General features: G+C 42.8%; 1 protein-coding gene across 1 annotated transcript; it reads right to left on the minus strand.

Annotated features, from left to right (window-relative positions):
• Positions 1-1,499: 1,499 nt before the first annotated feature.
• CLPTM1L (CLPTM1 like) lies at positions 1,500-27,789 on the minus strand. The gene is made up of 17 exons (XM_081872764.1): positions 27,548-27,789; positions 23,421-23,521; positions 21,754-21,943; positions 19,240-19,385; positions 16,182-16,260; positions 14,988-15,105; positions 13,340-13,434; positions 12,224-12,308; positions 11,407-11,510; positions 11,090-11,155; positions 10,419-10,469; positions 9,487-9,569; positions 8,772-8,806; positions 6,595-6,650; positions 6,450-6,494; positions 5,409-5,524; positions 1,500-4,221 (listed from the first exon to the last, which is right to left on the minus strand). The coding sequence occupies exons 1-17, from the start codon at positions 27,728-27,730 to the stop codon at positions 4,137-4,139; spliced, it is 1,638 nt and encodes a 545-aa protein (XP_081728890.1). The 5' UTR covers positions 27,731-27,789; the 3' UTR covers positions 1,500-4,136.
• Between the last annotated feature and the right edge of the window lie 14 nt (positions 27,790-27,803).

Here is a 27,803-nt window from a genome sequence, read left to right on the forward strand (position 1 = left end):
CGCAGCTTCTCTTTTTAAACAACAAATTAGTGCTGTGTTTTGTATTTTTAAAAAGTTAAAGGTAAGACATCATAGGGTTGGGGACGGACAGACCACGGGGGTCATTTAGCCCAGCTGATGGCAGAGGACCTTGCAGGCTCTCTCAGAAGTCAACTTCCAATCTTCTAAAGGCGGAATACACCATGACATTAGCGTACATCACCCCAGCCTATGCAAAAGGAACAAACTCCCTGGCTCCATCCTCTACTAACTTGCATCATCCATATATTTGCAAGTCGTAATTACACAGACGTCAGGGAATTCGCAACCTCTTCACAGCAATGACATTGGACAAACACCAGCAAGCAGATTCTTTGGGGTGGCTTTCCCTTTGGTTCGGGGATCAGTGGTTCCACTCACCTCCCCCCTCACACCCCCATTGCCTGCTTCCCTCATGTCCAGAAGGCAGAACCTCAGTAACAGTTCAGCCTCAACTTGCTCCTACCTCCCAAGCATGGGAAATGGAATGGCCAACAATGGAGAAGCAAGATTCTTGATGGCTACATATGCAGAGGCTGTGTGAGCCTGCAATTTCAATTCACCTAATGAGACAATCCCTCTGTATAACATCCTGATCTCATTCCAAGGTGGTTTATGAACGCCAGCAGCATGTGCTTGCAATGTTTCACCATTATTCTTTCAGTAATTCTTTAAAAAATCTTAATTGTAGGTGGGGTGGTGGAGGAATAGCAACTTGCCTAAGGCCACTTCCATACGATACGTTTTGAAGCACTATTATACAGTGGTATCTCGGGATGCGAATGGGATCCGTTCCGGAGCCCCGTTCGCATCCTGAACGGAACGTAAGACGCGACGCCACTTGTCGCATTTTGCCACTTCCGCGCATGAGCGTGTCGTCATATTGAGCGTCTGCACATGTGCGAGCGGCGAAACCCAGAAGTAACATGCTCGGTTACTTCCGGGTTGCCACAGAGCGCAACCCAAAAGCGCTCAACCTGAAGCACATTCAACCCGAGGTATGACTGTATAGTCATACCTCGGGTTGAAGTAGCTTTAGGATAAGTATTTTCAGGTTGCGCGCTGCAGCGACCCGGAAGTAACAGTGTGTGTTACTTCCGGGTTTTGCCGCTCCGCAGACGGTCAAAATGACGTCACGCGCATGCGCAAAAGTGGCGAATTGCGATCCGTGCACGTGGGTTGCATTCGCTTCTGGATGCAAACGGGGCTCTGGAACGGATCCTGTTCGCATCCCGAGGTGCCACTGTACCAACAGTCATGGCTCCTCCTCCCCACAAAGAATGCTGGGAACTTTAGTTTGTTAAGGGTGCTGAGAGTTGTTAGCAAACCTTTATTTCCCTCAAAGAACTACAATTCCCCAAGTTTCCCCGGGAGGAGGGATTGTTCACAAGTATGAACATATGCATTTTTTTAATGCAACAGAATGTGAAGAGTACTCTTCAACAACGTAATGAGAATGTCAAGTAGAGACAACAAAAGCATACCCATAAACATTTATTTACATGGAATGAAGGAAACAAATATCATTGACTGGATGGGAGGCTAACCAGGTCTCTCTGAATTGACAGGACACTTTGATGTTCCCAAATACACTCCTCATTCAAGTTTAAAAATAAAACATGTTCATTCAAACCAAACAATGTTTGCACTGCAAATTATTCAGCTAATCACTGATATTCTGTACTTTTAGACACCAAACAGAAAAACAAACATGTGCTATTAATATTTCTGCCAAGAGGTTATTCTTTATAATTTGAAAACAATAAGAAGCTTCTACCAGTTTGAATTTATTGGAAATTTAGATATATGGTCTACTTCTCCCATCAAGTACTCTTGGGGCCTGTGATTTTTTAGTAAGTGTTTAAATTTTTCCCAGCGAAATCCATGGGAATGAACTCTGACTGCTTTGTGCCCATATTTTAAGTTTACATTCAACTTAGTAGTACAACAACTTTATTAAGTTTACCGTAATTTTGAAAAAAAAATGAGGTGTTGTTTTTTTTAAAAAAAGAGATTACAAAGGCACTTGTTAGCACTTCAAAATATTACTACTTGCCAGAGAAACCACATTAAGTAAGGAAGGAATGTTGAAAGACAAAGCTACCCAAATGCAGAACTTCAGGTTTTGGGAACGACTTCAGAAACTTTCAGCATCCAGATAAACTGAAAGCTGAAGACAAAAGGGCACCATCCAACCAGAGTGCACTTCTTTTAAGGCCCATTCATTTCAATGGGAGAGAATGCCTCCATTGAAAAAATAAGACAGAGAACTAATTGACTGCCAACATCCCCACCTCCCAGTTAAAAATATAAAAATATAGCGGGGGGGGGGGGGGAAGAGTCCTGAGGAACCAAAACAGATCTTTAAAGTATCCTGACACCCAAAACTTAGCAACCTAATGTTGTCTGAAAGAATAAAGTACCAGTGCATCTTTTGATGCTGGAGTGCGGAACGAACATGCATATTCAACCTTATTGAATGCAATACCTCTTAGTAATGAAGGTCACCATTAAGCATACTCAAGTCTCATTCAAGTCAATGGGCTTAAGCATGCACAGTGGGGAGCAGGCCCTATGCGCCAATCCATTGGATGGGGTGGGGGGATTAGGCCAACGTGCACACAGCGTCTCAATAAAAATAAAAATCCTAGAGTCCAAATTCCATGGAATTCATTGGAGATCAAAGCTCAAAAAGGACAGGTGGGATTGTAGCTCTACTAAATGTCATGCTGTGATACAAGTGAAGATCCTTTATAAGGCGGCTTCACTTGCATTTTGGACATGCTCAAAATAAAGTGACGTAGTGACACTATTTGATGAGATCAACACATCCAAATTAATTTTAAAAAATGCAAAAGATTAAAACCCTGCAACACCCTCCCCCGCCAAGCAATGGCAACTGGAAAGTTCATTTCCTTTTCTACCAGATTTGCAACAGAATCTCTTTACACTTCCCTTCTGATGTCTCTGTTTTCTATTAGGTGCTTTAAGCAACTTCTTCTCATCTTTATGCTATCTATGTTAATATAGAAGAAAAAGGCCTAGTTTCCCTGCCGGAATATAATTGGCACAATAGTGTGTCATGCAAGTATGTATTTACATTTTTTTTTTTTTTTTTAAAAAGAGGTTTTTGACTACAACATAATGGCTCTCACCCTAGGAACGAAGATCCAGTTTGGAAGGAATGAAGAAATACTAATTCTAGGGTTGAAGGACAACATTTTGCCCACTGTACAAAAAAACCCAAAACAACTGAATACTATTTGTTGCATGTGCTCAGTTGGACTTATGCCAATAAGCCTTTGTCGTTTTAAAAAATGCATTTTAAAAAGTTACAAGCTTTCTGTGTCCAGTGCTGGCTTAGAACTGTTTGGTACATACATGTTAAAGTGCATGCCTTTGTATATTGACACTATTTCAGCAACAATGCCCAATTCTGCTATGATAACATGTTCCACTGTGAGAAGCATAGCTGTCAGTCATCTCAATCTAAAAGATGAGATGTTCATGGTGGAGAAAGTGATACAAAACAAGGAGTGCAATCCAGTCAAGCAAACTTTTTTTCAAGTCCACATGATTTCAACGCGTGAGATAAAAATGCACTGAAATCTCTTGCACTGAAATCAGGGTCTTGAATTTGACTGGATCATGCCCAGGGATTGGCCCAGTTGAGTACAAAAGCATTTTATTGGACGGTTTGAAGGTCACTTGCTGGCCTTCTCCCCACTTTCGCTACCCTTTTGTAATTATTCACAGTATACTTCTATTTCTCACAGGCCTTTAAATGCATACAACCACACTGCCAGATACTGCAGGGTCAAAGGCATTAAGCAGGACAGACAGAAATATTTATGCAGAAACTTCCACAGAAATTCAAAATGTTAATCATTTGAGTGAAACCTGGCAGAAATATTGGCAGACTTCTTGAACACAAAGAAAACAACAGCAAAGATAGATCCAAAGGCAATCAAAACATATTTTGGCAATGCAGATGATATTTTGTCCATGAAGTTCTGTCACAAGCTTTGAAGAATACTCTTTTGCTTTGCTGCTTCTTACAAGCCAGACAACATATGCAGCCAGTATCAGTCCAAAGAGACTCCTAGAGTTATCCTAAGTTATTCTTTGTGGGGCTTTCTTTTCGGCTTCTCTTCGTAAGATTCTCCATATTCATTCACTCTGCTCTTATCCACAGGATAAAGCCTTGCAGATAAAAAGAAACAGTTAATACTTCCTTTAAGAAAAGTCTCCACAGGGACATACTTTTGCCACCTTTAATTGGTACAGTTTTTCATGCATCAGCGCCAGAATATCCTTCCTTGCAAATGCCATCATAATGCTAATAATTATTATTATTCTTTTCAGCAACAAGGTCTGTCAACATATGTTGAATGATACTTGTGAATGTTGAATGATACTACTTTTATAGTAGTATGGGTTGCCAATTGCTGAGTGGATCTTGCCCTGCTTTCCATACCCTCTGCTGCCCATCTCTATTAGACTGTACACTTGCAGACAGGGATTTCCTTCTATTTTATTTTATTTTTTACAGCACATACCGGTAATTGATTTTTGGGGAGACTAAAATGAAAAAATGAAAGCTTCCGGTTTGCAACAGATCACACAGTGGTTCCCAAACTCTTGAACCCACAGATGGCTTGAAAATTACTGAGAGTCGTGGTGGACGACTTTTAAGATTCCTCTGCCTGTTGTAGCTATTGTAATGTGCTGGAGCTAGGTGCCGTATGATCTCAGGTTGCACTTTTATTACTCTTTTTATTTCTTATGTATCGCATTTCATTGTGCTCCACAGGATTCAAACGGTGAGACAATAACATACAACGTAACAAATAAAAATAGCCCTTAGAATACTATTAAAATCCATATGAATATTTCATGCGATGGATGTGCAGTCTCCCATCTTCAATCACAAATCCACAGAGAAGCTATGGACCACCTGAATGAAGCTTGAGGACCACCGGTGGTCCCAGACCAGTTTTGGGAACCTCTACTGTAGTGTGACCAAGAAACAGAAGACATCATAGGTTTATGTGAACAGGGGCAGGTTTGACACTTAATGGCTGGGGTGAGCAGGAGGCATAAGTAGCGCCATTACTATAGCATTTTTACCACATGTAAACATAGGTAAGAGATGGAGAGTATATCCTTCAGGATTCTAAATTCCTCCCAGCTCTTTATCTGTTCTTCAGTATTACAATTAGCACCAACATTAAACAAGGATTCCCTTTTAACCAGAATTTGAGGGCCATTTTTCTCAACACAGCTTGATATACAGAACTAGTAAGATCTGCCTTTTTTGACAAAAGAATGAATGGCAAAACATTAACAAAAACAAAAACAAAAACTAAAGTTATAAGAGGAACTCATACCATCTTTGGTAAAGGTAGACCAGGAACACCACGTCATCTCTAAAACATGCCAGCCGATGAGATGTTGGCATTGTGATGATAAATGCAAAAATATCATCAATGAAAGTGTTGAATGCCTGGAGAAAATAAAGCACAAGGTGAACACAGCGTACGTAGCAGAACATCAATCAAGTGTCGTTTCCAGCAAACCAAGCTTTCAACCAAGTCATCCATTCTTCATCATACAATATTTAAACAGAGTTTCTGAAGCTAAAAAGGTATCTCAGAAATTGGGGGTGTAGCCCACCTCGTCTAGTCTCCCAGTGAGCCTTAAAAGAGCAACTCACTGCACATGAACTAAAAACTAGCATGCATTTTTTGTGGTGGAGGTGGGGAGGTAGTCAAGAGTCCTGAACTCATCTGCAGAGGCAAGCAGGAGCTCAGTCTACACAGTGTTTTATGACTGGGAACCGGTAATAAAAAGGGCCCTTAAAAAATTGTGGGGAGAAAATGGTTAGACAGAGATAAGAACTATAACCCTCAGTAGCAGCTGGAACAGTTTTAATGCTTTTTTTTTGATATGCAGACCAGGATTTAGACTTCAGGCCTACGTAACTTGTGACCCATCAAGCTAAATGCAGTTTAACAACCACATCTTATACCCCACAAGGGACCACTGACAAATAATAACGTAGTGGTATCTTGAAAGTCGAATGGAATCCATTCCGGAAGTCCCTTCGACTTCCAAAATGTTTGGAAACCAAGGCACGGCTTCCGATTAGCTGCAAGACACTCCTGCAGCCAATCGGAAGCCACGTCGGACGTTCAGGTTTCAAAGAACGTTCACAAACCGGAACATTCACTTCCAGGTTTGCAGTGTTTGGGAGTGAAGGCTATAGAAGCGTTCTCATCATTTCTCTCAACCACATTAAGAGTTTTGCTACGTATTATAATTGTTGATGAATATTGTTTGGCCACCAATTGCTGCTGATTTTCAACTAAATGATATTAACTGAAAGTCAGAACTATAAATCTTAGAACTGTCAAATGAACTTAACTTACTTTGTATGTGAATGCCTTCCAGGGCAGATGTGCAACAGATTTCATCTGGAAGAAACGAAACCATACATTCATATATACTAGCAGTAGTAAAGGAGGCCGGACAAAACAAAAAGATTAAGGTATTCTTTAAAACCTTCAGATTTACCTTATAATTTACAAATAGTTGTGGCAACATAAATAGAAATCCAAAAGCATATACTCCTGTTGGGAAAGAAAACATGAACTAGGTTTAATAATTAAAGAACAAAGCCTTAAATGCCCTTAAAGACTTTTATTTCTACCACATTTACATTATCAGGATACAATGACAACTGGTTAAACTCAGCTAAGAGATGGCAAAGCCCATTTTGCAATTCTCAAGGAACTTCTCAAGATGTCAACCACAAAACTGAGTTAACTGGTTTGGGAGATCAGGGAGGTTAGCTCACATTGTCTAAAGGAGGACCCTGCCACCCCCCAAATAAAAACAAGACTTCTGGTACCTATCTATTTCTACGCTTGAAATGAAGCTAGGGTAATGTCACAGCTAAGAAATGGAAGGAAGGAAACTCCTATTCAAATCCACCCCCTGCAAAACGTTGGAAAGCTGCCATGTCATCGGGAACCACTCCCTGAAATGGGACAACAGCACTAGCCTACGTTGCAACGTTATTGTAAAAATAGTTGAGATGATACAAACAAAGCACATGGTACACTCTTGGCTGCTTTTGCATGCATGCTTATTTTGATATAATTCCCAATGAATGCAGCAAGGCTTGCTCCCGAGTAAAACTGCTCCATCTGTAATTAGCAGCCATTCCGCTTGGCCACAGCGAAGGGAGAGGTTAAGTCAGCCTAATCCACTCCTTGGTTCTTCCTCTCTCAGAACTGTCTCTCACAGTGGCTAATCCACCTGGCTGTTAAACGTTTATGTAACCCGATAAGGAATTAACACCTTAATTGGCTGGTTTTCCTGTTCCTTGCACATCACCCCTCCCCTTTCTGTAAGATCTGTTAGGGACAGTATTATTATTTTGTAATCTTGTACAGTGCCTTGGAAGATTTTAGGTGTTATATAATTGCTACGTATTCTTATAGCAGACAACCAAAATTTTGTCCTGCTGCTTTCTACTCCAACTGTCAACTACAATCAAGAGGCACCGCTAGCCCCAGATCTCCTCACTCTTTTTCTACCTATAACAAGCTGCTACAGAGTAATGTGCAAAGCCACCCATGTGTTCCTTTAACAAAGAAAGCTGATGTCCTGTGTCCAGACACTTTGGACACGTTTGCAGGATGAACTGGAGAAACAGAATGGACTACCTAAAGCAAGATATAGTATGAAACCCAAAGTTATACATTCTTTCTGTCGTAAGCTCCTGCTTCTATTAAGCCAAGTAGTTCAAGGCACCAGCACAGGCATTTTAATAAAAATGATTTTAGGGTAGGTGTGTGGGTAACCCTTTGGCTCTCCAGATGTTGCTGAACTACAACTCCCATCAGGCGCAGCAAGCCAGATATTATGGGAGGTGTAGTTCAGCACCATCAGGAGGGCCAAAAGTTCTCCATCTCTGTTCTAGGGGAACCAGGGATACAGTGGTGCCCCGCAAGACGAATGCCTCGCAAGATGGAAAACTCGCTAGACGAAAGAGTTTTCTGTTTTGGAGGCGCTTCGCAAAATGAATTTCCTATGGGCTTGCTTCGCAAGACGAAAATGTCTTGCGAGTTCCTGTGGGTTTTCCCCCCTCCCCCCCTTTTTCTAAGCCGCTAAGCCGCTTATCCGCTAAGCCAATAAAAGCCGCTAAACCGCTAATAGCGCTAATCCGCTAAGCCGTCAATGGGCTTGCTTCGCAAGACGAAAAAACCGCTAGACGAAGAGACTCGCGGAATGGATTCTTTTCGTCTTGCGAGGCACCACTGTAGCTGGATCTGCTGTACTGCATGTGTAACAGTCGCCTTCATGGGGAATATTTCTGGGGGCTCAGCCACTGCTCAATAATGCTGACCCCCAGCTGTTGCCAGGGCCAGCTCTTGCTGCATTGCACAACTTAAGAACTACTGAACCTATCACATCAAAGAACACCATGCAGTCAGAGCACTAGCCTCTGGTTCTAGTTAACCCTTCCGCCAGACACCCTACTTTACTACTTGGAGGGTGCTACTTTTAACTTGAGAAAGCATTCAGTTCTGTGATTTCTACTCAGCCCAGCGAGTTTCACCACAGGCGATTATAATGACACAAGTTTCCAGAAATACTACCGTTTTTAAGAATAACTTCACTCTGTAATCATATTTTTAGAGAACTAGACTTCAACAAAACACATAAAACAAATCCATACTTACCATTGACAAAGCTGTTAATTAACCATGAATACCAGCTATAAGGGGGCGGTAAAAAAAATTGCATTAAATTAATAAAAACAACATTATCTGCTGTTTTATTTCGTTCCTTCCTTCCTTTCAAAAACAAAACAAAACCCACACCAGCACAATACAACCCCTCTTCCCCCGCCTTTCTGTTTCCTCCATGCTTTAACACAGTGTTTCTCAAACTTAGGACTACAACTCCCATCATCCCTGATGATGAGCTACCTAGGGATGATGGGAGCTGTAGTCGAACAGCAGCTGGGGACCCAAGTTTGAGGATGACTGCTTAACATAAGAAATCACAGGTGTACATCTAACTCGCATCTCATGCTTATTTTACTTATGCGACCGCAGCTCTCCGCCAACTACTGCTTGCCTTTAAGTCATAATCAGAAGCTACACTTTGTGAAGTGGTTTTGTAGCAAGTTCCTAATGGCCAAACCATTATTTTGATGCAAGCTCTGAACCGGAGCACTATAGTACCGTGAGGATCTTCTCATCTCAAACTGGTCAAGCATATATTCTTTGCTACATTAACTAAAGAGAACTCATAAAACAAGGCAGACATTTAGCCACCAGCATAACATTTCTAAACCATTTGCCTTCTTTGACTTTGCAGTATTATAAGTCATTGGCTCAAGGCTATGCAACAGACATTTTGAGGTTTCTGAAATAATTCACAGCAGCTTACCTTTTGTATTTGATATTAAGCAATGAATAAATTGCACCTCCAATACACAATGGGTATAGCAAATATGATAAGTATTTCATAGCCTGAAAAAGAAAACATTTTTGGGGTGAACCTTACTCCTATATTTCTACCATTTGTCCACTGAGCTCTAGGTGGCATAAATGGATTTCCCCACTTTTATTTTCATGACTGTATCATACAGGTTAGGCTGAGAGATGGTGGCTGATCCAAGGTTACCCAGGATTGGACATAGGGTTCTGTGGTTCCAAACCACCATCTTATGCACTAAACCACACTGGCTTTCATTACATTGGAAGTTAATATTTAGAAGTCAATACAGGGAAAGGGCAGAGTCTTCAACCAATGAAATGTCCAGGAGCCATTCCAACTCTTGCCTCTGCCCTCAGTACGATGGAATTTTGTGACACACACATGAAAATGGACCAGGAGGCAGAACGTCATTTCTAAAACTCAAAACCAGTTTCCCACTAATGTAGCATAGACTTTACACAAGCCCCCACATTGCAGCTTCAAGCTATATTTGGAGAAAGATCAATCCGTACATGATTCCTTACAGACCTTTCAATTCAACAGCATGTATTAAACCACTAGGGAGTTCAAAATCTGGAGCGCAATGCCATTCGTTTGACAACACTAGTTCTCATTCCTGCCCACCTTTGACCTGTTGTCTCCATTTTTATACAGAGCCTGGCAAAGCTCCATATCAGTTCTTTCCTTACTAAGAAAGTCCACAACAAATATTTTCTACTCAGTTATGGTCTACTACATCATGCATCTGAGAAAGTGGCCTTGAGCCCATGAAAACATATGCTATGAAAAAAATGATAACCGTTAAAATGTGACAATACTTTGCTTTTTGCTGCTATCCCTCTGGGTAGTAAACTAAATGTTACGCTGCAGATTTCTCTTACCTGGGTATCATACTCCTCAGTTTTCTTCTCAGACTCAGTAAATGCACCAAACTGTATAAAATATAGAAACAGAAGCGATCAGGTTGACCATATGCCCTACTCTTTTGTTAAGAAGGGCTAATTTTAAAAAATGTAATGGAGAAAGAAGTGCACAAACCACTTTACATATTTTACCTAGAACAGATGGCAAAGATTTAGGAATGAAATCCAAGGCTGCCATTCAGTACCCCACAACCTCCCAAAATCTGTTCTGGAGGGTTGGGTGATCCTCCAGAACACTGTGGAAGGTGGAATGGGGAGCCACAGACACAAAGTGTCTCTTCTCCAGTTATGTTAACAGACACCATTGCTAATTCAAAGCAATAACCCCAAGTAGCAGAAAAAGGTTAAGGAATCTCATGCTGTGGGCAAAAAACTTTGAGGGCTGGAATTCAGAGTAGAAAAATGGGCGTGGGGGTGGAATCGGGAGAAATGCTGCTGTTCTGATCCAATCTGGAATTCTCCATTGCAGGCATCAAGAAAAATAAAAGTGCTAGGAGACCTGATCCTAGATCCTTTACATTATTTGGGCCTTAGTGGCATACTATGCTATGATCAGAGTGACTCTGGAAGAAAAAACGGTATGAATGAAGCAAGACGATTTCTATACAAACAGTTAAAAAGTAATTTACCTTCACTGCTGGCACCAGGCCATTCCATTCAATTGTCATTTTCAATGCCTTCTTCACTTTCCAAAGCTGGAAGGTAAAAACATTACCTTAGTATCTTCACGTATTGTTTTATTAACTGATTTCATTTTTCACACTGTTAACAGCTGTTGTCAGAAATGAGTCAATGGGCCACAAAGTGGTTAAAATGCCAGATTCATTTTGAATGAAGCTGGTTTTGACCTACTGAAATATACTGGATGAAATCGGTCTAAATCCACATAAAGCTACTTTGAGGATATGGCTGCCTGGGCTCATATGAAACATGTGTGGCAACTCACCTCAATCACTGCCCCGATACCGGCTGGAATCAGCACCAACAAGCTTGTTTGTTCATCCAATAGGAAAAGAAATATTATCACGGTACTGAAGCATCGCCAAAGCACTGCATGGAAGAAATTCACATGAGGACACTTGTGCGAGTTTTAAAATAATGCATTTCTCGAGTTTAGAGATCCATACACCCAACTTTACTGAAAAGCGGCATTCATCTGTTTTAATAGTTGCATTTCTACATATAACTGGCTCCAGGTCTACACAGCTCTAGGCAAAGTATCATCAGTGGCTCTGTCCAGAGGCAGCTTGCGAAGCAGAGTGGGCAGGAGCAGAATAGGTGGCAACAGCAGGAGTGGCACAGGAAGGGGAACAGCATGGGAACTGCCATTTCAATCTCTCTGAGAGTGCACAACATCAGAGACACTGAAGACAGATTAAACAGGCATGTTTATAGCCAACTGGTACACCTTTCAGTGCTGAGCGACGAGGAAAAAAATCCTAAATCAACAGAGCTGCCTAAACTGGGTCCTTAAAAAAGATTCTTCCTTTTTCCATCAGTGCTGAGAAGAGCAACAGAATCCTTTACAACCCCTCCCCAATGCACTAGCACTCTGGAGGGATGCTATATCGAGGGAACTGTGCAGAGATTAAAATGATAGCACCCTTGCTTTAGCCACTTTGCACTTGTTTCAACACTGAGAGGCAAGAGGAATAAATGTAACAGGGTCAGTATGGGTAGGCCTTGCTGGGACGCCGCATTTGTTCCACCTTTGGCTTTGGTAACCATGAAAAGATGGCACAGAAAACTCACACATTCCATACCTGCTTTTGTAGACATGCCAATCATGCTCTTTTTCTTCTTCCAGAAGCTGATGTCATTTTTGAATGCAAGGAAATCAAAGAGAAGCTGCAAATACCAAGATGCCATTAGATTAGAACCGACCAAAAGAGAGCAGCACAATTACGTTTCTACAGTTGGTAAAGTCTTGAAGGCACTACAACTACTAGGCCATGGCATTTTGAGGGCCACAAGTTCCTCATCCCTTGTCTAGATGACCATGTGAGCCCACCTCTGTTTTCAGCTTCTGCCTGGCAATGTCTATCCACTTCCATAATGCAGGAAACAATACAGCGGACCTGCAACTTGCTAGGAGGACCAACAGCCTGAGTTGGTACAGTGGAACCTCGGTTCCCGAACAGCTCCATTGTCGTACATTTCAGTTCCCGAATGTTCAGGTCTGTGGAACCCAGAACTGGCAACGCCTTACAATTAAGAGTCGACAAACCAATAGAAAACCCTTCCTCATGTCCATCTCCTCTCAAGTAATCAGTCAGAGGTTCTAATGCTACAAAACCCCAGCACACACCACAATGCAGATCAGCTGCTAAAAGCCTGTGATATGAAAAAAAACTCAATTTGCATTACAGTTTTTATTAATCTGTAATTATATTTACAGATGAATCAGGCAAACTAGCTAATTTTGCAAGCTTCTCCTTCTAGTCAGGGTTCTAACCGTCTCTCTTAATTAACACTGGCATTCCAAATCAATTTCCAGAGACTTGGAGGCCAAGGCAAATAAACTTATGCAGCCTTGTGAAACATGTCAAATCATTATTAGCTACATTTCCATTCTTCCTTCCTTCCTAAGAAACTCAGGGCATTGTTTTGGGTTCACAACTACCCTGTGAGGTAAGTAAGGTAGGAAGAGAAATTATGCCTGAGGCTGAGATTTGTGACTGTGTGTATTTCAATCTCATATCTAACATTCTAGCCACCAGCCCAACATCTCTCTATCCCTGTCTTAATTTGAACAGAGCCTCAAACAGAACTAGTGCTGTTCGAAACAGGAGCTTGGAGTAAGCCAACAGAATTCCATAATTATTAGATACACTGTCAGACAGCAACGATCAGTGATTAAATATCCACAATTCACTTACATGGAATGCTGCTACAAAGAATGTCAAAGCAAGAAAATAGAGGTTGGTATCCACAAAAATCCCCTTTACTTCATCGGCATCTTTTTCGGAAAAGCCTAGAAGAATGAAGTGGACAGGACATGGGCTTACAAGCAAGCTGAAGAAGAAGTCCCAAGCATTCTAAATATAGTTCAAATATGAGAAGATCAAACACACACTTTCCCTTCCTTTACATCCTTGGGCAAATAGAATGGAAGCACAACATATATGAATAATTAGACAGGTGTCGTCTATTGATGGAGGACATACAACTCAGCTTATGATTTATGTGCAGATGGCCCTGGTTGAAGCTCTGGCAATCTCTAGTTGAAATAATACAGGTAGCAGGACTGGGAAAGAATTCTGCATGAGATCTTGGGGAGTAAAAAATGCTGGGCTGGATGGGCCAATGGCATGACTCAGTATGAGGCAAATTATTGGGTTATCAACAAGGCTTTATAAAAGCAAAACGTCAGCAAATCATAGGTTTCTATTGGCATTATATTCTGTAATGCACTACACAATGTATTCAACATTGCCCAAAAATCTAGTGTGTGTTAAAAGCTGACTGCAGAGGCACACATACATGGGTCCAACCCACCTCACACTGAAGAACTATATTGCCTTTGAACTTCATCCATTGTGGACACTTGGTTACATTAAACAAGATCCAAATCACAACATTGCCAATATTGATGCGGTGCACACACGATACCTGGGGAGGTTGCAAGGCCGAATACCTTCTCAAGAAAATTGTTTTATAAACGAAACAAGCATATGGGGAATAAACTGAGGCTTCAACTATTATTCTCAACATCACCACCACTTTCAGAATTGTTTGTTCACATGCAGTCTGAAGTGGTACACACCAGGAACAGTTTCACCATTACATCAGCCCTTTGTGCATGTATGAACAAAAGAGACAGGGGGGGAAACAGGACAATTTGGATAGTTCTAGACAAGGGCGGGGGGGGGACATGCAAATGCTGCTGCACTCTGTTTTATATATATATATATATATATATATATAATATTTTGTTAGATTTTACAAAGAGAAAAATTACAATAGAAAAACAATGCATACAACAAACATCAAAACACCAACAAATACCAACATTTAAACAACAAATACAGTTAAAATACAAAAAATAAAAAACTTGAAAATTTAACATAAAGAAAAAAGAAAAACCTCTTTTCAAATTCTTAACCTTCATAACCTTATTTTCCTGACTTCCACCCGCCTTCCTTTCTTGTATTCCACTTTGAAATTAATTTAGCAAGTTCATTCTTATTAATTTTATCCTTTAAAAATTCCTTCACATATTGTACTGTTCAAATTTTCGTCCAGTATCTATCCCTTCTTTCATACTCTTATTTACCTTATTCACTAGAACCCCTTCATTTCACTCTGAGCCCCTGGCCAATAGTCAGGGATGAGGGGAACTGGAGTCCCGTCAACACCTCTAGACCCACAAGTTCTCCACCTCTGCTCTAGACTTCAAAATGGTGTCTTTAATCTTGAATGGTACGGATATTACACATCAACAGTAAGCTGGATTTGTGTTCATCAATACTATTCTTACAGAAATATTCAACCCACTCCATAAACCCGGTGGAAACTGAACCTTACCGAACTGCTGCAGAGAGTACACAGCATCTTGCATGTGGATCCAAAACCTCAGTTTCCCCAGGGAAATTTTATCATATGACACTGTAAGGGGTAGTTCTGTTGTTGAACGGTTTATAATCTGCATCAAGTTTGAAAACAAATCAATTAAGAACCACAAGATGAACACCGACAACTAGATTACACCTTCTAAAAGGGCAACACCATACAGGGGGCTACTTACAATAAAAAAGCAACATCTAAAAAAAATACTGAAGTAGCAACATAACATTACAGATGTAGGATGATACTCAACAGTCTCGACATTCCACTCTTCCAGGTTATGCCACATACCACAATAGATTCAGAGACATAAGGTGCAATGGAGCCCTGGAAGCTGAGCCAGGTGGATGTAGTACGAAGTACACTGCAAGTACCTTGCCTAGAATAAGAGGCCTGCACTCTCCTCCCTTAGTGACATGGAGCTGTTAGAATTCCTGCTCTGTGATTGCAGTCATGGGATTGTTGTCTGTTTTGATGCCAGAGTGGGAAGTGATGGAGACAGGATGTTTTTATTACTGTGTTCCGTGAAGTGGGACTATTGTCCTTTGTCCTCTATCTCTGCTGTCTGATGCTAGAGAGAGAGGGAGCCATGTTGCAGTGCTCCGTGTGTATTTATATGTAAATAAAGTAGATTAGCCAAAATGCTGAGTTGCTGAGGTCTGTTACGCAAACTGCGCAAACTCTGCGGATCCCTAAGTGTGCCGATGTCAGCTGGCATCGGTCGCTGTGATGTTTGGGCTGAAGAAAGCTTTTGAAGCTCCCGAACGATCGACCAGGAGGGAGAGAACATGCCAGTCGGGCATGTGTCTCTGCCAGGGTCTACTCGAGTATAGGATGAGCTCCTGACAGGAACTAGCCTACGCTTCCCCAGGGTGCATATGCCATACACTTCAGAGTCAAAGGGCAACAAGTCTGTGTGCCTTAGAAATCAGCAGGCACAGCAGAATCGTGCAAGGGCTACATAGAGGAGAGAAGGAAAAAGCGAAACATTCTGTATAGTCCTATGAAGTTCCCATGCTACATGTTAGAACTGCACAGCTGGAATGGGATGGTGAACCCCTTTTTTCAACTTACACTGCTGTAGCAGAAACAACAAATGTTCATTGAGACAAACAAACAATGATAAAAAAGGTAAGATGGCACGCTGTAGCTCACCATTAAATCTTTCACTCTGTTGCTCAGCTGATCAATAAACAATATTGGAAGATAATGCACAGTCTTGCCCAACTGAACCCTAAGTTTCAAAACAGATTTTGTTATGAATACAAATAATTCTATTTCAATGCAATAAGTAAACAAACATTACTTTATGCATCTTAAAGTACAAAACACATAGTCCAGTATCAGCTACAATATTTCTGCCTAGAACCTAGATGAATAATCTTTACACCAAGCAAACACTCACTTGTTCAAGTTTTCTCAGAGAGAAATGAAACCCAAGTTCATTTAACATTCTAATTTTTAGTCTGGATAACTGTCTGTGGAATTTGGGTGGCTCTTCTACTCAAATGAGCCTTACACAGAACAGTGCCAAGCTAGACAAAAGTCACTGACACCTCAATTTATGACCCAAGTGTGACGTATCAACTTGATTGCTAACCATGGGGGGGGGGGGAGTTATAAGATGACCAATATCTTGAAGCAATGGAATGTGACTCGAAACTATTTGGGGGTGACACACCAGGGTTGATTTTAACACATGCCTGTAAAAATCTACTTTCTAACAGCAAAGCAAAGAAGGAGTATCTGCATTTTTATCCCCAACATTTGAGAAAGCTGAAGCAAATGGGTGATGTGGCCAAGGCTACACAGCAAACTTCATGGCTGAATGGAGAGTTGAACATACATCTTCCTGCTCTAAGCCCAAAACACCAGACAGTCACTACTTTATCACGACTTGCTTTAGAAAAGCCCCCAACCCATTAAAATAAGTGCTCAATTTGCTAGATTTGCTCTTAAATGAGGCCACTGGCACTACAGCTGCAGTAGAGAGTACCGGTATATTGAAAGCAAACATGTAAACCATGGGTAGACAAACTAAGGCCTGGGGGCCGGATCCGGCCCAATCGCCTTCTAAATCTGGCCTGCGGACGGTCCAGGAATCAGCGTGTTTTTACATGAGTAGAATGTGTCCTCTTATTTAAAATGCATCTCTGGGTTATTTGTGGGGCCTGCCTGGTGTTTTTACATGAGTAGAATGTGTGCTTTTATTAAATAAATAAATAAATAAATAAAAATATTTATTTATATCCCGCCCTCCCTGGCCGAAGTCGGGCTCAGGGTAGCTAACATATATATAGCATTGGTATAAAATCAAACAATAATTAAATTACCTCCTAAAAACAGGTCAGAATCAAATTAAATTCTAATTAGATGGCTTCCTGCAGGGTTGGGGTTGGGAACAGTAAGTGCTCATTAGTAAGTGCTAATCAGGGAAAGAGACACATGTGGAAGACTGAACAAGGCAGAGTGACCTTTGACCCTACATATACAGCCAGAATCCCACTACGAATATATATATTCCTTGGGGGTGCCCATGGAACTGTGTGATCTCAAATTGACCTTGGGAGCCAGTCAAAATTTATAGTCATTACCAAACTTATTTTGAAGCAACAGGATCTTATCTCATTTTTAATATAGCTCTTCATGTTACAAAAGAGAAATACATACATAAGAATATACAGGTGAAACTCGGAAAATTAGAATATCGTAGAAAAGTTTATTTCAGCTGATAAAAACCCCAAATTAACAATCTCAGCAGTGCCACAGGCTGATAGCATCCATGCCACGCCACATTGAGGCAGTAATTGATGCAAAAGGGGCCCAAACCAAGTACTGAGTACATATGCATGCTTCTACTTCTTAGAGGTCCAATATTGCTCTATTTGCAGTCCTTGTTTTGCTGATTTCATTTAATATTCTAATTTTCTGAGATTGTTAATGTGGGGTTTTCATCAGCTGTGCAGCATGATCATCACAATTATAACAAATAAAGGCTTGACATATCTTGCTTTGCATGTCATGAGTCTATCTAATATATTAGTTTCACCTTTTAAGTTGAATTACTGAAATAAATGAACTTTTCCACAATATTCTAATTTTCCAAGTTTCACCTGTAATATGGTGTTACTACCACGCTGAGATCTATGGGTGTAGGGTGGAATACAAATTTAACAAATAATAATAATAACAATAAATAAACTACCAAAAACTATCTCTTTTACAGAGACAAACATAACCCAGGCCCCACATTGCAAGGTACAATACAAAATGTGAAAATACAATTAATATAAACATAATAAGCTGTCAAAAGCAGCACCTCATCCATTACACTGAGCTTCAGAGATCTCTGAAACCCTGTCTGAGGTCAGGGATGAATTCTGAGGAGCCCTCAGGAGATTGCAAGATCAGACAGATCTGCTCTCTCAGTGGATTTGTGTCCTGAACTAAAGGGCCCTTGCACCCACCACGAAACCCAACCACTCTCAACTTCCCAGCATTTTATTTGTGAAAATCTTTCTGGATCATAAACTATTAGGGCAATGTATTTTGTCAAAACACTAAAAAGCATTAGATGTAGTAGAAAAGTTGGGTATAGAGATGCAATTTTAATCTGTTTAAAATGCATCTCTGGGTTATTTGTGGGGCATAGGAATTCGTTCATTCCCCCTGCCCCCCCAAAATATAATCCAGCCCCCCCCCCCAAGGTCTGAGGGACATTGGACCGGCCCCCTGCTGAAAAAGTTTGCTGATCCCTGATGTAAACAGTGTTAGAAACTAAGATATGAAAGATAGGAGCTAAATGGCACCTTAAACCTAGGTTATGGGTGCAACAACGGAATGTCTACGTTCACAAGAATACAAAGCAGAAAACAGATGAACTGCAGCTAAAATATTATGTTCTTTTTTCACATGGTCTAGTCCTTCCCTTTCCTACCCCCTAATATTCTTAAGAGGGTCTCTTCTCCAGTATTCAGAGAATAGCTGAAAGTGGGAAGGCAGAAAAAGGTCCTCCTTTCCTTCCATTCTGCAGTTTAAAACTGAAATCTTAGGCGCAATACCGTGCCCAGAGCTCAGAAACTGCTCACACTAATGAAATTCCCTGTAGCAAATTGTGCCTAGAACAATGGGAGTTTCGAACATTTCCTGTATATGTTGTTGAAGTATTCCTATTTTGGAAGAATTTTGGATTAGCAATTTAAAAAATACTTACATTTTCATGTATCTGTGCACATCAGCAGGGAGAGAGGAGCCATCAAAGACAAAGTCTTCCACCATAACATTTAAGGTCAGCCTGGACCTCCAGTGTGAGACAGGCTCATCTAGAGCATAATTCTGCTTTTTTTCTGCTTCAATTTGCTGCTCAATAAAAAGAGATACAAAAGTTATTTCAGAAATCCAGGCTTTTGGGCAGAAATATTTCAAAAAAGGTGTTGCTTTCAAACTCTAATCTTCTGCTTTTCCATCTTTATGGAGCAGACATTACAATCTAATCCGAATAAGTTAAGTAAAGCTTCCATTCCTCTCTCCAAACAAATTTCATGGTTGATGGGGGGACTTTTCCTGGTGCCTTCATTACATAACTTTAGGTGCTGGGTGAAAATGTTTCCCTTTAACTATGCCTACTCTGTTGGTTGGCATTTGTTAGTGGAGAAAGTATTGACCTGATGTGTAGCAGGCACATCTTTCTTATTCTAAATAATTCAAGAGGGTTCTGGAAGCTTCTCTGTGTGAAAGAAACAAGCAGAAGGTTCATGATGTTTGGGTTATACCTTCAGAGAAGCTGAGTACAGCTGGCTTAAACTGATTCTGTTATCTCTTTCTGTCAAGGTCATGCTAAGTATAATAATAAGGCCAGAAGGAGCCTGGGTCTCACTCTCTTTCTGTCTCTCCTTCTGGTGTGGTGTTCTGTGGGGGGGAATCCTGCAACGTGTTTAAGTTTTTACTCTGCTAACTGCACATTGGAATTCTACTCTGGATCAATATGAGTAGAATACATGACATACACTATGGCCTTTTAAATGTGTTTGTGGGAGGGGGGCTATTGGTTTGTTTTTATTTTATCATGTATTTTGTGTTCTCATTTTGAATTTTTATACTGTTAACCACCCTATGATATTTGGATGAAGGGCAGTATAACAATTTGATAAATAATAATAATGACGACGACAACAACAACAACAACTTCAAAAATAGTGAGCAGAGTAACTAGGGATCTAATTGCTTTGCAAGCAGGCACAGAGTTCAAAATGGTGGCTCATAAATGTAAATCTAATCTATAAATATATACAATAGCAAAAAGCAAAATCACCAAACACCCACCAATCACACAGGATGTAACTACAGACTCAGCATCCAAGCAGTCCATCTCTTATTCAGAAGTCAGATTAACTCACATCACCCTCCCCGGTTGCGCCAATATTTTACCTAGGAGCAAGTCGATCCACAAACCATTGCCCAGGGCAAGTGTCCACACTCTTATCACACTCTGAAAGAGCAACCCAAAGAGTTCTCAGGGGGCTCCACTGGGATTGACAGGCCATCATGGTAGCCTCCAAACAGAAAGGCTTCCCCCATGGAAAACAGCTACGACTGTAGCAAGGCTCTTACTCTTTATGGGTGAGCCTAGGTAGCCAAACATTCTGGCTCATTTGGCATTTACAGTGGTGCCTCGCAAGACGAAATTAATTCGTTCCGCAAGTTTTTTCGTCTTGCGAGTTTTTCGTCTTGCGAAGCACGGTTTCCCATAGGAATGCATTGAAAATCAATCAATGCGTTCCTATGGAAACCGCCTTCAGACCAGGTCCGGGGACAGTCTGTCCCCCGACCTCTTCTGAAGGCTGGGGGGGGGGACAAGGGCTTTTCTTCCCACCCCCAGCATTTTAAAAAACCCCGGGACAGCAGAGGACTTCTCCACTGTCCCGGGGTTTTTTAAAATGCTGGCGGGCCCTCTTCTGAAGACTGGCGGGGGGCGAAAGTCTTTTAAAGCCCCCGGGAAGGCAGGCGGGGGGGGGGGGAGCAAAGACTTTCGCCCCCCGCCAGCCTTCAGAAGAGGTCCAGGACCTCTTCTGAAGGCCAGCGGGGGGCGAAAGTCTTTGGTCCCCCCCCGCCTGCCTTCAAAAGCCGTCCGGGATAGCGGGAAGCGCTTCCCTGCTATCCCGGACCGCTTTTAAAATGCTGGCGGTGGGGAGTAAAGTCTTTCGGCCCCCGCCGGCCTTCCTGGACCTCTTCTGAAGGCCGGAGGGGGGGGAAAGGCTTTGCTCCCCACCGCCAGCATTTAAAAGAGGTCCACGGAGATTTCCCTATGGGCATTCTTCTTGCGAAGCAAGCCCATAGGGAAATTCGTCTTGCGAAGCGCATCGAAAAACAGAAAACCCTTTCGTCTAGCGGGTTTTTCGTCTTGCGAGGCATTCGTCTTGCGGGGCACCACTGTATTTACATAAAATGTGCATTATGTACACTAAAACTCACCTGCAAATTCTACTGAAGGGCAAAGGTATCCTACTATGGCCAGTAAGTGCCACAGCACTGCTTTCAGAGAAATGAATTGAGCATGTGCATTATCTAAGCACGCCCACTAGCAGGTAGAAAATAATTCTGAATGTATCTAGTTTAGCAAAGTTTTCATGTCCGCAAGGTACCAACACAATTTTTACTTGGCAAATTATTCACTGGAAATACTGCAAAATGTCAGAAATCTCCAATAACAAAAAAGAAAGCCTCTCACCTGTGTGATAGATTCTCCTGTAAGAAGATTAATTTCTTCTGGTTTAGGGACCATATAAGTAGTCAGAGGGCTTACGATATGAACCTGCTTGCCATCATGCCAAGGCAGAATTCCAGCATGATGGAGAAATATGTAGGCATATAATGTCCCATTATTTCGTGTTTTCTTTGGTACTGAAACGTTAACTGTTCTGAAAACGAAATAAAGACATTAATTATACAAATAACGTTTATGCTTTTTCTTCGCCATGAGATGCAATCGTTAGCAGTTCTGCCTCAACCAGGACTACTAGCGTTTTAGACACTTAAAAGTGAGATACTCTGATAAATTTAGAATTTTTAGATTAACTTTTAAATGTCTTTTAGTTGAATGGTGAAGTAACAGATTCATATTTCTGTTTGGAGTCTGACTGATTCCATATTCTTTTATTTTGTTCTAATGAAGCATTTCAGATCTCCAGGAATTTTAACTGCCACATTTGATGATAGCACCAAATCTTCCTAAAGGCCACTTATATAGAAGACAAAATTTCCCCAAACAGGATTCTGTTCGCTTGCTGGTCTGCAACACCAACCAGAACCCAATCATGGGACAGAAACCACCTTTTCTGTCTGTATGTCGGAACAGTGATAAGGAAGCTCACCTCTATGTTGTGTTTTTTAAGGGAGCAGTCATTGCACTTTCTCCTAAAAACGCTAATTGGGAAGGGAAAGAAACTGTCCCTGCTTTTTTCCATGGAAGTTTGTAGTGGAAGGGGAGGAAGTAAAAGTGGTTTCCTCCCAGTTTTGCTGGGTTTGGTTAGAGGCAAAGCAAGGCAGAAACTCAATTTATAAGAGAGAAACTACTTCTTAGTTCCCCCCTCCAATCTTCCATTGAGCAAAGCAAGGATTTTTTTCCCTTTCCGCTGAGGTTTTGCAGGTGGTGAAAGCAGCAAGTATGTTACCTGAGTCTTCTGCAAAGGACCCTTCCTTCCTCAAGTTTTCTGCACATAGCACACACTCAAGGAAACGAAGGGAAGAGGGGCAACCACTTATGATGAATTTTGTTACTAAAGACTTCTGAATACTTACACCTACACCATGAACAAATCCTGCCCAGAAAATCAAAATAGATGGGCTTAGAACTTCAATCTAAGCACACTTATCTGGAGGTAAATCCCATTAATGAAAATTAGACTCACATCCTTCTTTTCAATTAGCATGCTAAAAATGGGCACAAGTCAGACAATTGTAAGCTACTTTGAAATCATCAGTAAAAGGCAGAATACACATGATTTAAACAAAGGGAGTAAAATAAAACTATGACTTGAAAAAAATCATGAAAAATATGAGGCATGATCTAGCCCAGTGGTTCCAATATTTCCCTCCATGGACCACTTGAAATCTACTGAGAATTTTGGCAGAGTGCATGATAATTTCTCTGCCTCTTGTAGCAAGTGTAATGCACTGTGCATATGCTGTGTGAATCTATTTTTACAGACATGCCGCAGACAACATCAACTGCACACCACAAGTGGTCCACCAACCACAAGCTGGGAACCCCTGATCCAGCCGCAGTTCAAAAACTTCGAAGACACTGTCATTTCAATGATAAATATTACAGCACATGATTAACTCTTACGCTAAATACATAGGTCTTAAAAGAAAACTGTACAAATCCATTAATACCTTTCAAACTTGGACTCGACGTCAAAGTTATCCACATTCAAAACCAGATCAATATTATTTTCAGTGCCTATGTTTGATCGCGTGGTTGTGTAAACGCTTAGCTGAAAGAGAAAAGGGACAAACAGTCAATGCTTGCACAAATACTTCCTTCCACCATGTTGTTGTGCTGGGTGCTGATGAAAGTGGAACTGGCTGTGCTCCTGCCATCCCAAGCATTTATTCCCTTTATCTGCTGCCAATCCCTCCCCCCCAACTCAAGGCCAGCATGTTTTCAGCTTGCAACCCACATTGCCTTAGTGACATCTAAAACGCAGACGCCACTTAAAAGGGGCGTATGAGGCTGTCTGTGTCTGGACCATAGAGCTCTGGCCGGAATGCAGAAGGGAGGAAGTGGTCACATGTAGACTATGAAACTCACTTGCCATGGAAGGTATGACAGCCCCAATGTTCATGAAGACCTTTTTATTTCAGCATTTTTAGTTGCTGACTAAAAATCAGCATCCCCCGCCATAATCTACTTTGATAATTTTATTGCTTTAATTGCTCACTTGTTATTTGTTTCATTAAACTGATGCAACTCCTCTTGACCATCTCTTTTGAGACTAAAAGTGTGGGGTATGATTCTTCTAATCTGATCACCGTATATTGAACAGAGATAGATTCCCCACCTGCTCCAAGTTTATGAAGTGCTGTGCAGGGATGGAAGTTGCCTGCTTCTGTAAACACTGTTTTGAGTTTATTTATATGAGTTGCCATTTGTTTTCTGCCCCCTTTTCTAGTGCAGCTGCGTATGGAACTCCAATGACCCATGTAGTGGTAGACCCATCAGTGGGTGGTGATGACAATTAAAGAGCATGGTGCTCCTTTCCAAATCTATAATTCTACAGTCTAGTGCAGAATATACAAATCTGTTTCTTTCCATCCTCCTGCTTGAGACTTTCTGCTCCCGACAGGACAATAGACTAATAAAACTGACAGGGCACAGAGAGCAGCATTCTACTTTACTGGGGAAACAGAGGAGGAACATACAAAATCCAAGCCTGTCATGTTGCTCATGATCGTTCCTTCTCTCTCCTTCCCCGCTCCCAAGAGTCCACTACAGTGGAGCAAAGTTACACTGTACATGACTTTACAATGCACTGTAGATGAAAGGTGTTAATATGGTACAAGAAGACACAGACAATCCTTTTGACAGAAAAGTCAAATACAGTGGTACCTCGGGTTAAGTACTTAATTCGTTCCGGAGGTCTGTTCTTAACCTGAAACTGTTCTTAACCTGAAGCACCACTTTAGCTAATGGGGCCTCCTGCTGCCGCCAGAGCACAATTTCAGTTCTCATCCTGAAGCAAAGTTGTTAATCTGAAGCACTATTTCCGGGTTAGCGGAGTCTGTAACCTGAAGCGTATGTAACCCGAGGTACCACTGTAAAAATACCAGGAAATTGGGGAGCAAAGGCCTCATATCATTCTTACGCTGCCTAGGAATTTGAAATAACTCTTTATTAAAAACATAATTGAGAGTGGGTACTTTTATTTTTCAACAACCATAAGCTTAGCATTCATACAACACTTTACAGAACACTTAAAGCTATTCACATATATCTCGCTAATCCAGGCATAGGCAAACTCGGCCCTCCAGACGTTTTGGGACTACAACTCCCATCATCCCTGACCACTGGTCCTGTTAGCTAGGGATGATGGGAGTTGTAGTCCCAAAACATCTGGAGGGCCAAGTTTGCCTATGCCTGTGCTAATCCTTAAGAACTCTGCTTAACAGCAACTTTTGCCAAATAAGAACTGAAAAAAGTAGGATGGCCTTGGGCCAACTGGACTGCTGCTTAGTTGTATTGCCACAAGGCTGGTCAACAGGAAGGGGGTGGCAATCTGGCTCAAGGGTCTCTAGGTACTGATTCCTACACTTTCTTGCATAGTCAGCATCGTCACCCCATACTGAAGAAGGGCAATGATGCCAGGCAAGAGCAATTTGCTCAAGGCTTTAATTATGAAGGGGGTTGGCAGCAGCAGCACTTCCTGGTTCACAGTGCAAGTCAGTCAAAGGATGGGCAGAAAGAAAGAAAGCTGAAGAGCTTACGTAGCACACCATGCTTCACTGGTCAGTTTGCAGCAGACCACCTAGCACTGTCCATTGGCTGCTCCAAGTTCCTTGCAAAGCATACTGTACCAGATGGGCCTTGGCGTAACCCAGGAAAAAGGGCTTCCACATAACTTAGCAGAGGTTGGCTTTATTAAAATGAGAACCTTGCTCTGAAAGTTTCACACTGGTTGGTTGAGAGTTTACTCATATGCCGCTTTTGCACAATGAGCTTCGCTCACCTTACAGCAAATCTTGAGGCGTAGGGAAGAATGCAGAGGCAATGCAAATATACAATATGCCACAGTACAGATAGTGTTGGGCACACAGGAGTCGGGGGTTGTGATTAAAGAAGAAGAAAAACCAGATTGTGCAAGGCTGAAGTCCGGTCACACACAGCTGTCTATGCCTTTTAGGTGACGTGTCCCTCCCCAACTTGGCATTGAGTGGGTTGGGATAGGGAGGGGAATATGAACTTGCCTCTTAAAAGGTTTTTTTAAAAATTAAAAAATTATACGTTCTACATTGTTGCAAACTGCTGACAAAAATATTTCTGTGATGCATAAACACTCAGAACAAACAAATAAACCAACAAGGCCACTTGGGTAGCTCTGTTGGCACTGAAAACACCACCAAGTTCGTAGGTTCTATCCCCCCTGCCTATTCCTGCATTGCAGGGGGGGGGGCTAGATGATCCCCCGGGTCCCTTCCAAATCTACATTTTCTATGAACGAACGGACACCCCCAAATTGATTTCCCTCGGAAAGGAGATAGGAAGGAGAAAGGGGAGAACTTGTGGAGTTTTTATGCTTCCCTCCCACTCCTCCGGATTTTACTTTCCCCCCTGCATGATTGCAAAAACTCGGTGACACATTTCCATCATACAGCGGCATGTAATTACTCAAATAAATAAACGAACAAACAGACTTCCCCATGCACCTATTGATTGCTCCCCCTTCCCTGTCCCCTTCCCCACCCATTCATTGCCCCTTCCTCCTCCCCTCCCATTTATTTTCCCCTCCCCCGCCCATTCATTTCCCTACTCCCCCTTCGCCTCCCCCACCTATTTATTTCCCCTTTCCTCCTTCCCCACCCATTCATTGCCCCTCCACCCACCCATTCACTGCCTCACACCCCCTTCCCTGTCCCCTCCCCGCCTATTTCCCCCTTCTTCCTCCCCTCCCATTTATTGCCCCTCCCCCACCCATTCATTACCCCACACCCCCTTCCCTGTCCCCTCCCCCCCACATTGATTGCCACTCTCCCCAGCCCACGGATTGCCCCCTTCCTCCTCCCCCCGCCCATTCATTGCCCCACACCCCCTTCCCTGTCCCCTCCCCCGCCCATTTCTTGCCCCCTTCCTCCTCCCCCGCCCATTCATTGCCCCCCACCCCCTTCCCTGTCCCCTCCCCGCCTATTTCTTGCCCCCTTCCTCCTCCCCCCGCCCATTCATTGCCCCCCACCCCCTTCCCTGTCCCCTCCCCGCCTATTTCTTGCCCCCTTCCTCCTCCCCCCGCCCATTCATTGCCCCCCACCCCCTTCCCTGTCCCCTCCCCGCCTATTTCTTGCCCCCTTCCTCCTCCCCCCGTCCATTCATTGCCCCCCACCCCCTTCCCTGTCCCCTCCCCGCCTATTTCTTGCCCCCTTCCTCCTCCCCCCGTCCATTCATTGCCCCACACCCCCTTCCCTGTCCCCTCCCCGCCTATTTCTTGCCCCCTTCCTCCTCCCCCCGTCCATTCATTGCCCCCCACCCCCTTCCCTGTCCCCTCCCCGCCTATTTCTTGCCCCCTTCCTCCTCCCCCCGCCCATTCATTGCCCCACGCCCCCTTCCCTGTCCCCTCCCCCGCCCATTTCTTGCCCCCTTCCTCCTCCCCCCGCCCATTCATTGCCCCCACCCCCTTCCCTGTCCCCTCCCCGCCTATTTCTTGCCCCCTTCCTCCTCCCCCCGTCCATTCATTGCCCCCCACCCCCTTCCCTGTCCCCCCCCGCCCACTGACTGCCCCCCTCCCCTGTCCCCTCCCCCCTCGGCGCCTCACCTGCAGCTTGGGCCTCCGCGCCAGGTAAGGCCTTATGCAGCCGTCGTTGGCGTCGTTGTCCCGGGCGGCCGCCAGGCAGGGCCGGGTGTGGACGATGCCGTACATCACCCAGCAGGTGTGCGCCACGTAGACGGCGAAGAGCCCCACCGCCAGCCCCGTCAGCGAGCTGCGCCTCGGCAGCATCGCCCCCGAGAAGCGCCGCCGGCATCGACCGCCCGCACCACACGCGGAGGCCCCACAAGGCAGGCGAAGCCGC

Source organism: Podarcis erhardii (genome assembly GCF_964252035.2).
Source record: "Podarcis erhardii genome assembly, chromosome: 8".
NCBI classification, from domain to species: domain Eukaryota; kingdom Metazoa; phylum Chordata; class Lepidosauria; order Squamata; family Lacertidae; genus Podarcis; species Podarcis erhardii.

What these genes read in the sequence shown, in the direction of transcription:
- CLPTM1L (XM_081872764.1), bottom strand. Translation starts at nt 27,730, where the DNA reads ATGCTGCCGAGGCGCAGCTCGCTGACGGGGCTGGCGGTGGGGCTCTTC. An exon ending in TCTTTGTAGCAGCATTCCAT is followed by an intron (nt 12,309 to 13,339) that starts GTAAGTGAATTG and finishes TGGTATTTGCAG; the next exon opens with CTTCTCTTTGATTTCCTTGC. An exon ending in GTATCGGGGCAGTGATTGAG is followed by an intron (nt 11,156 to 11,406) that starts GTGAGTTGCCAC and finishes TTTACCTTCCAG; the next exon opens with CTTTGGAAAGTGAAGAAGGC.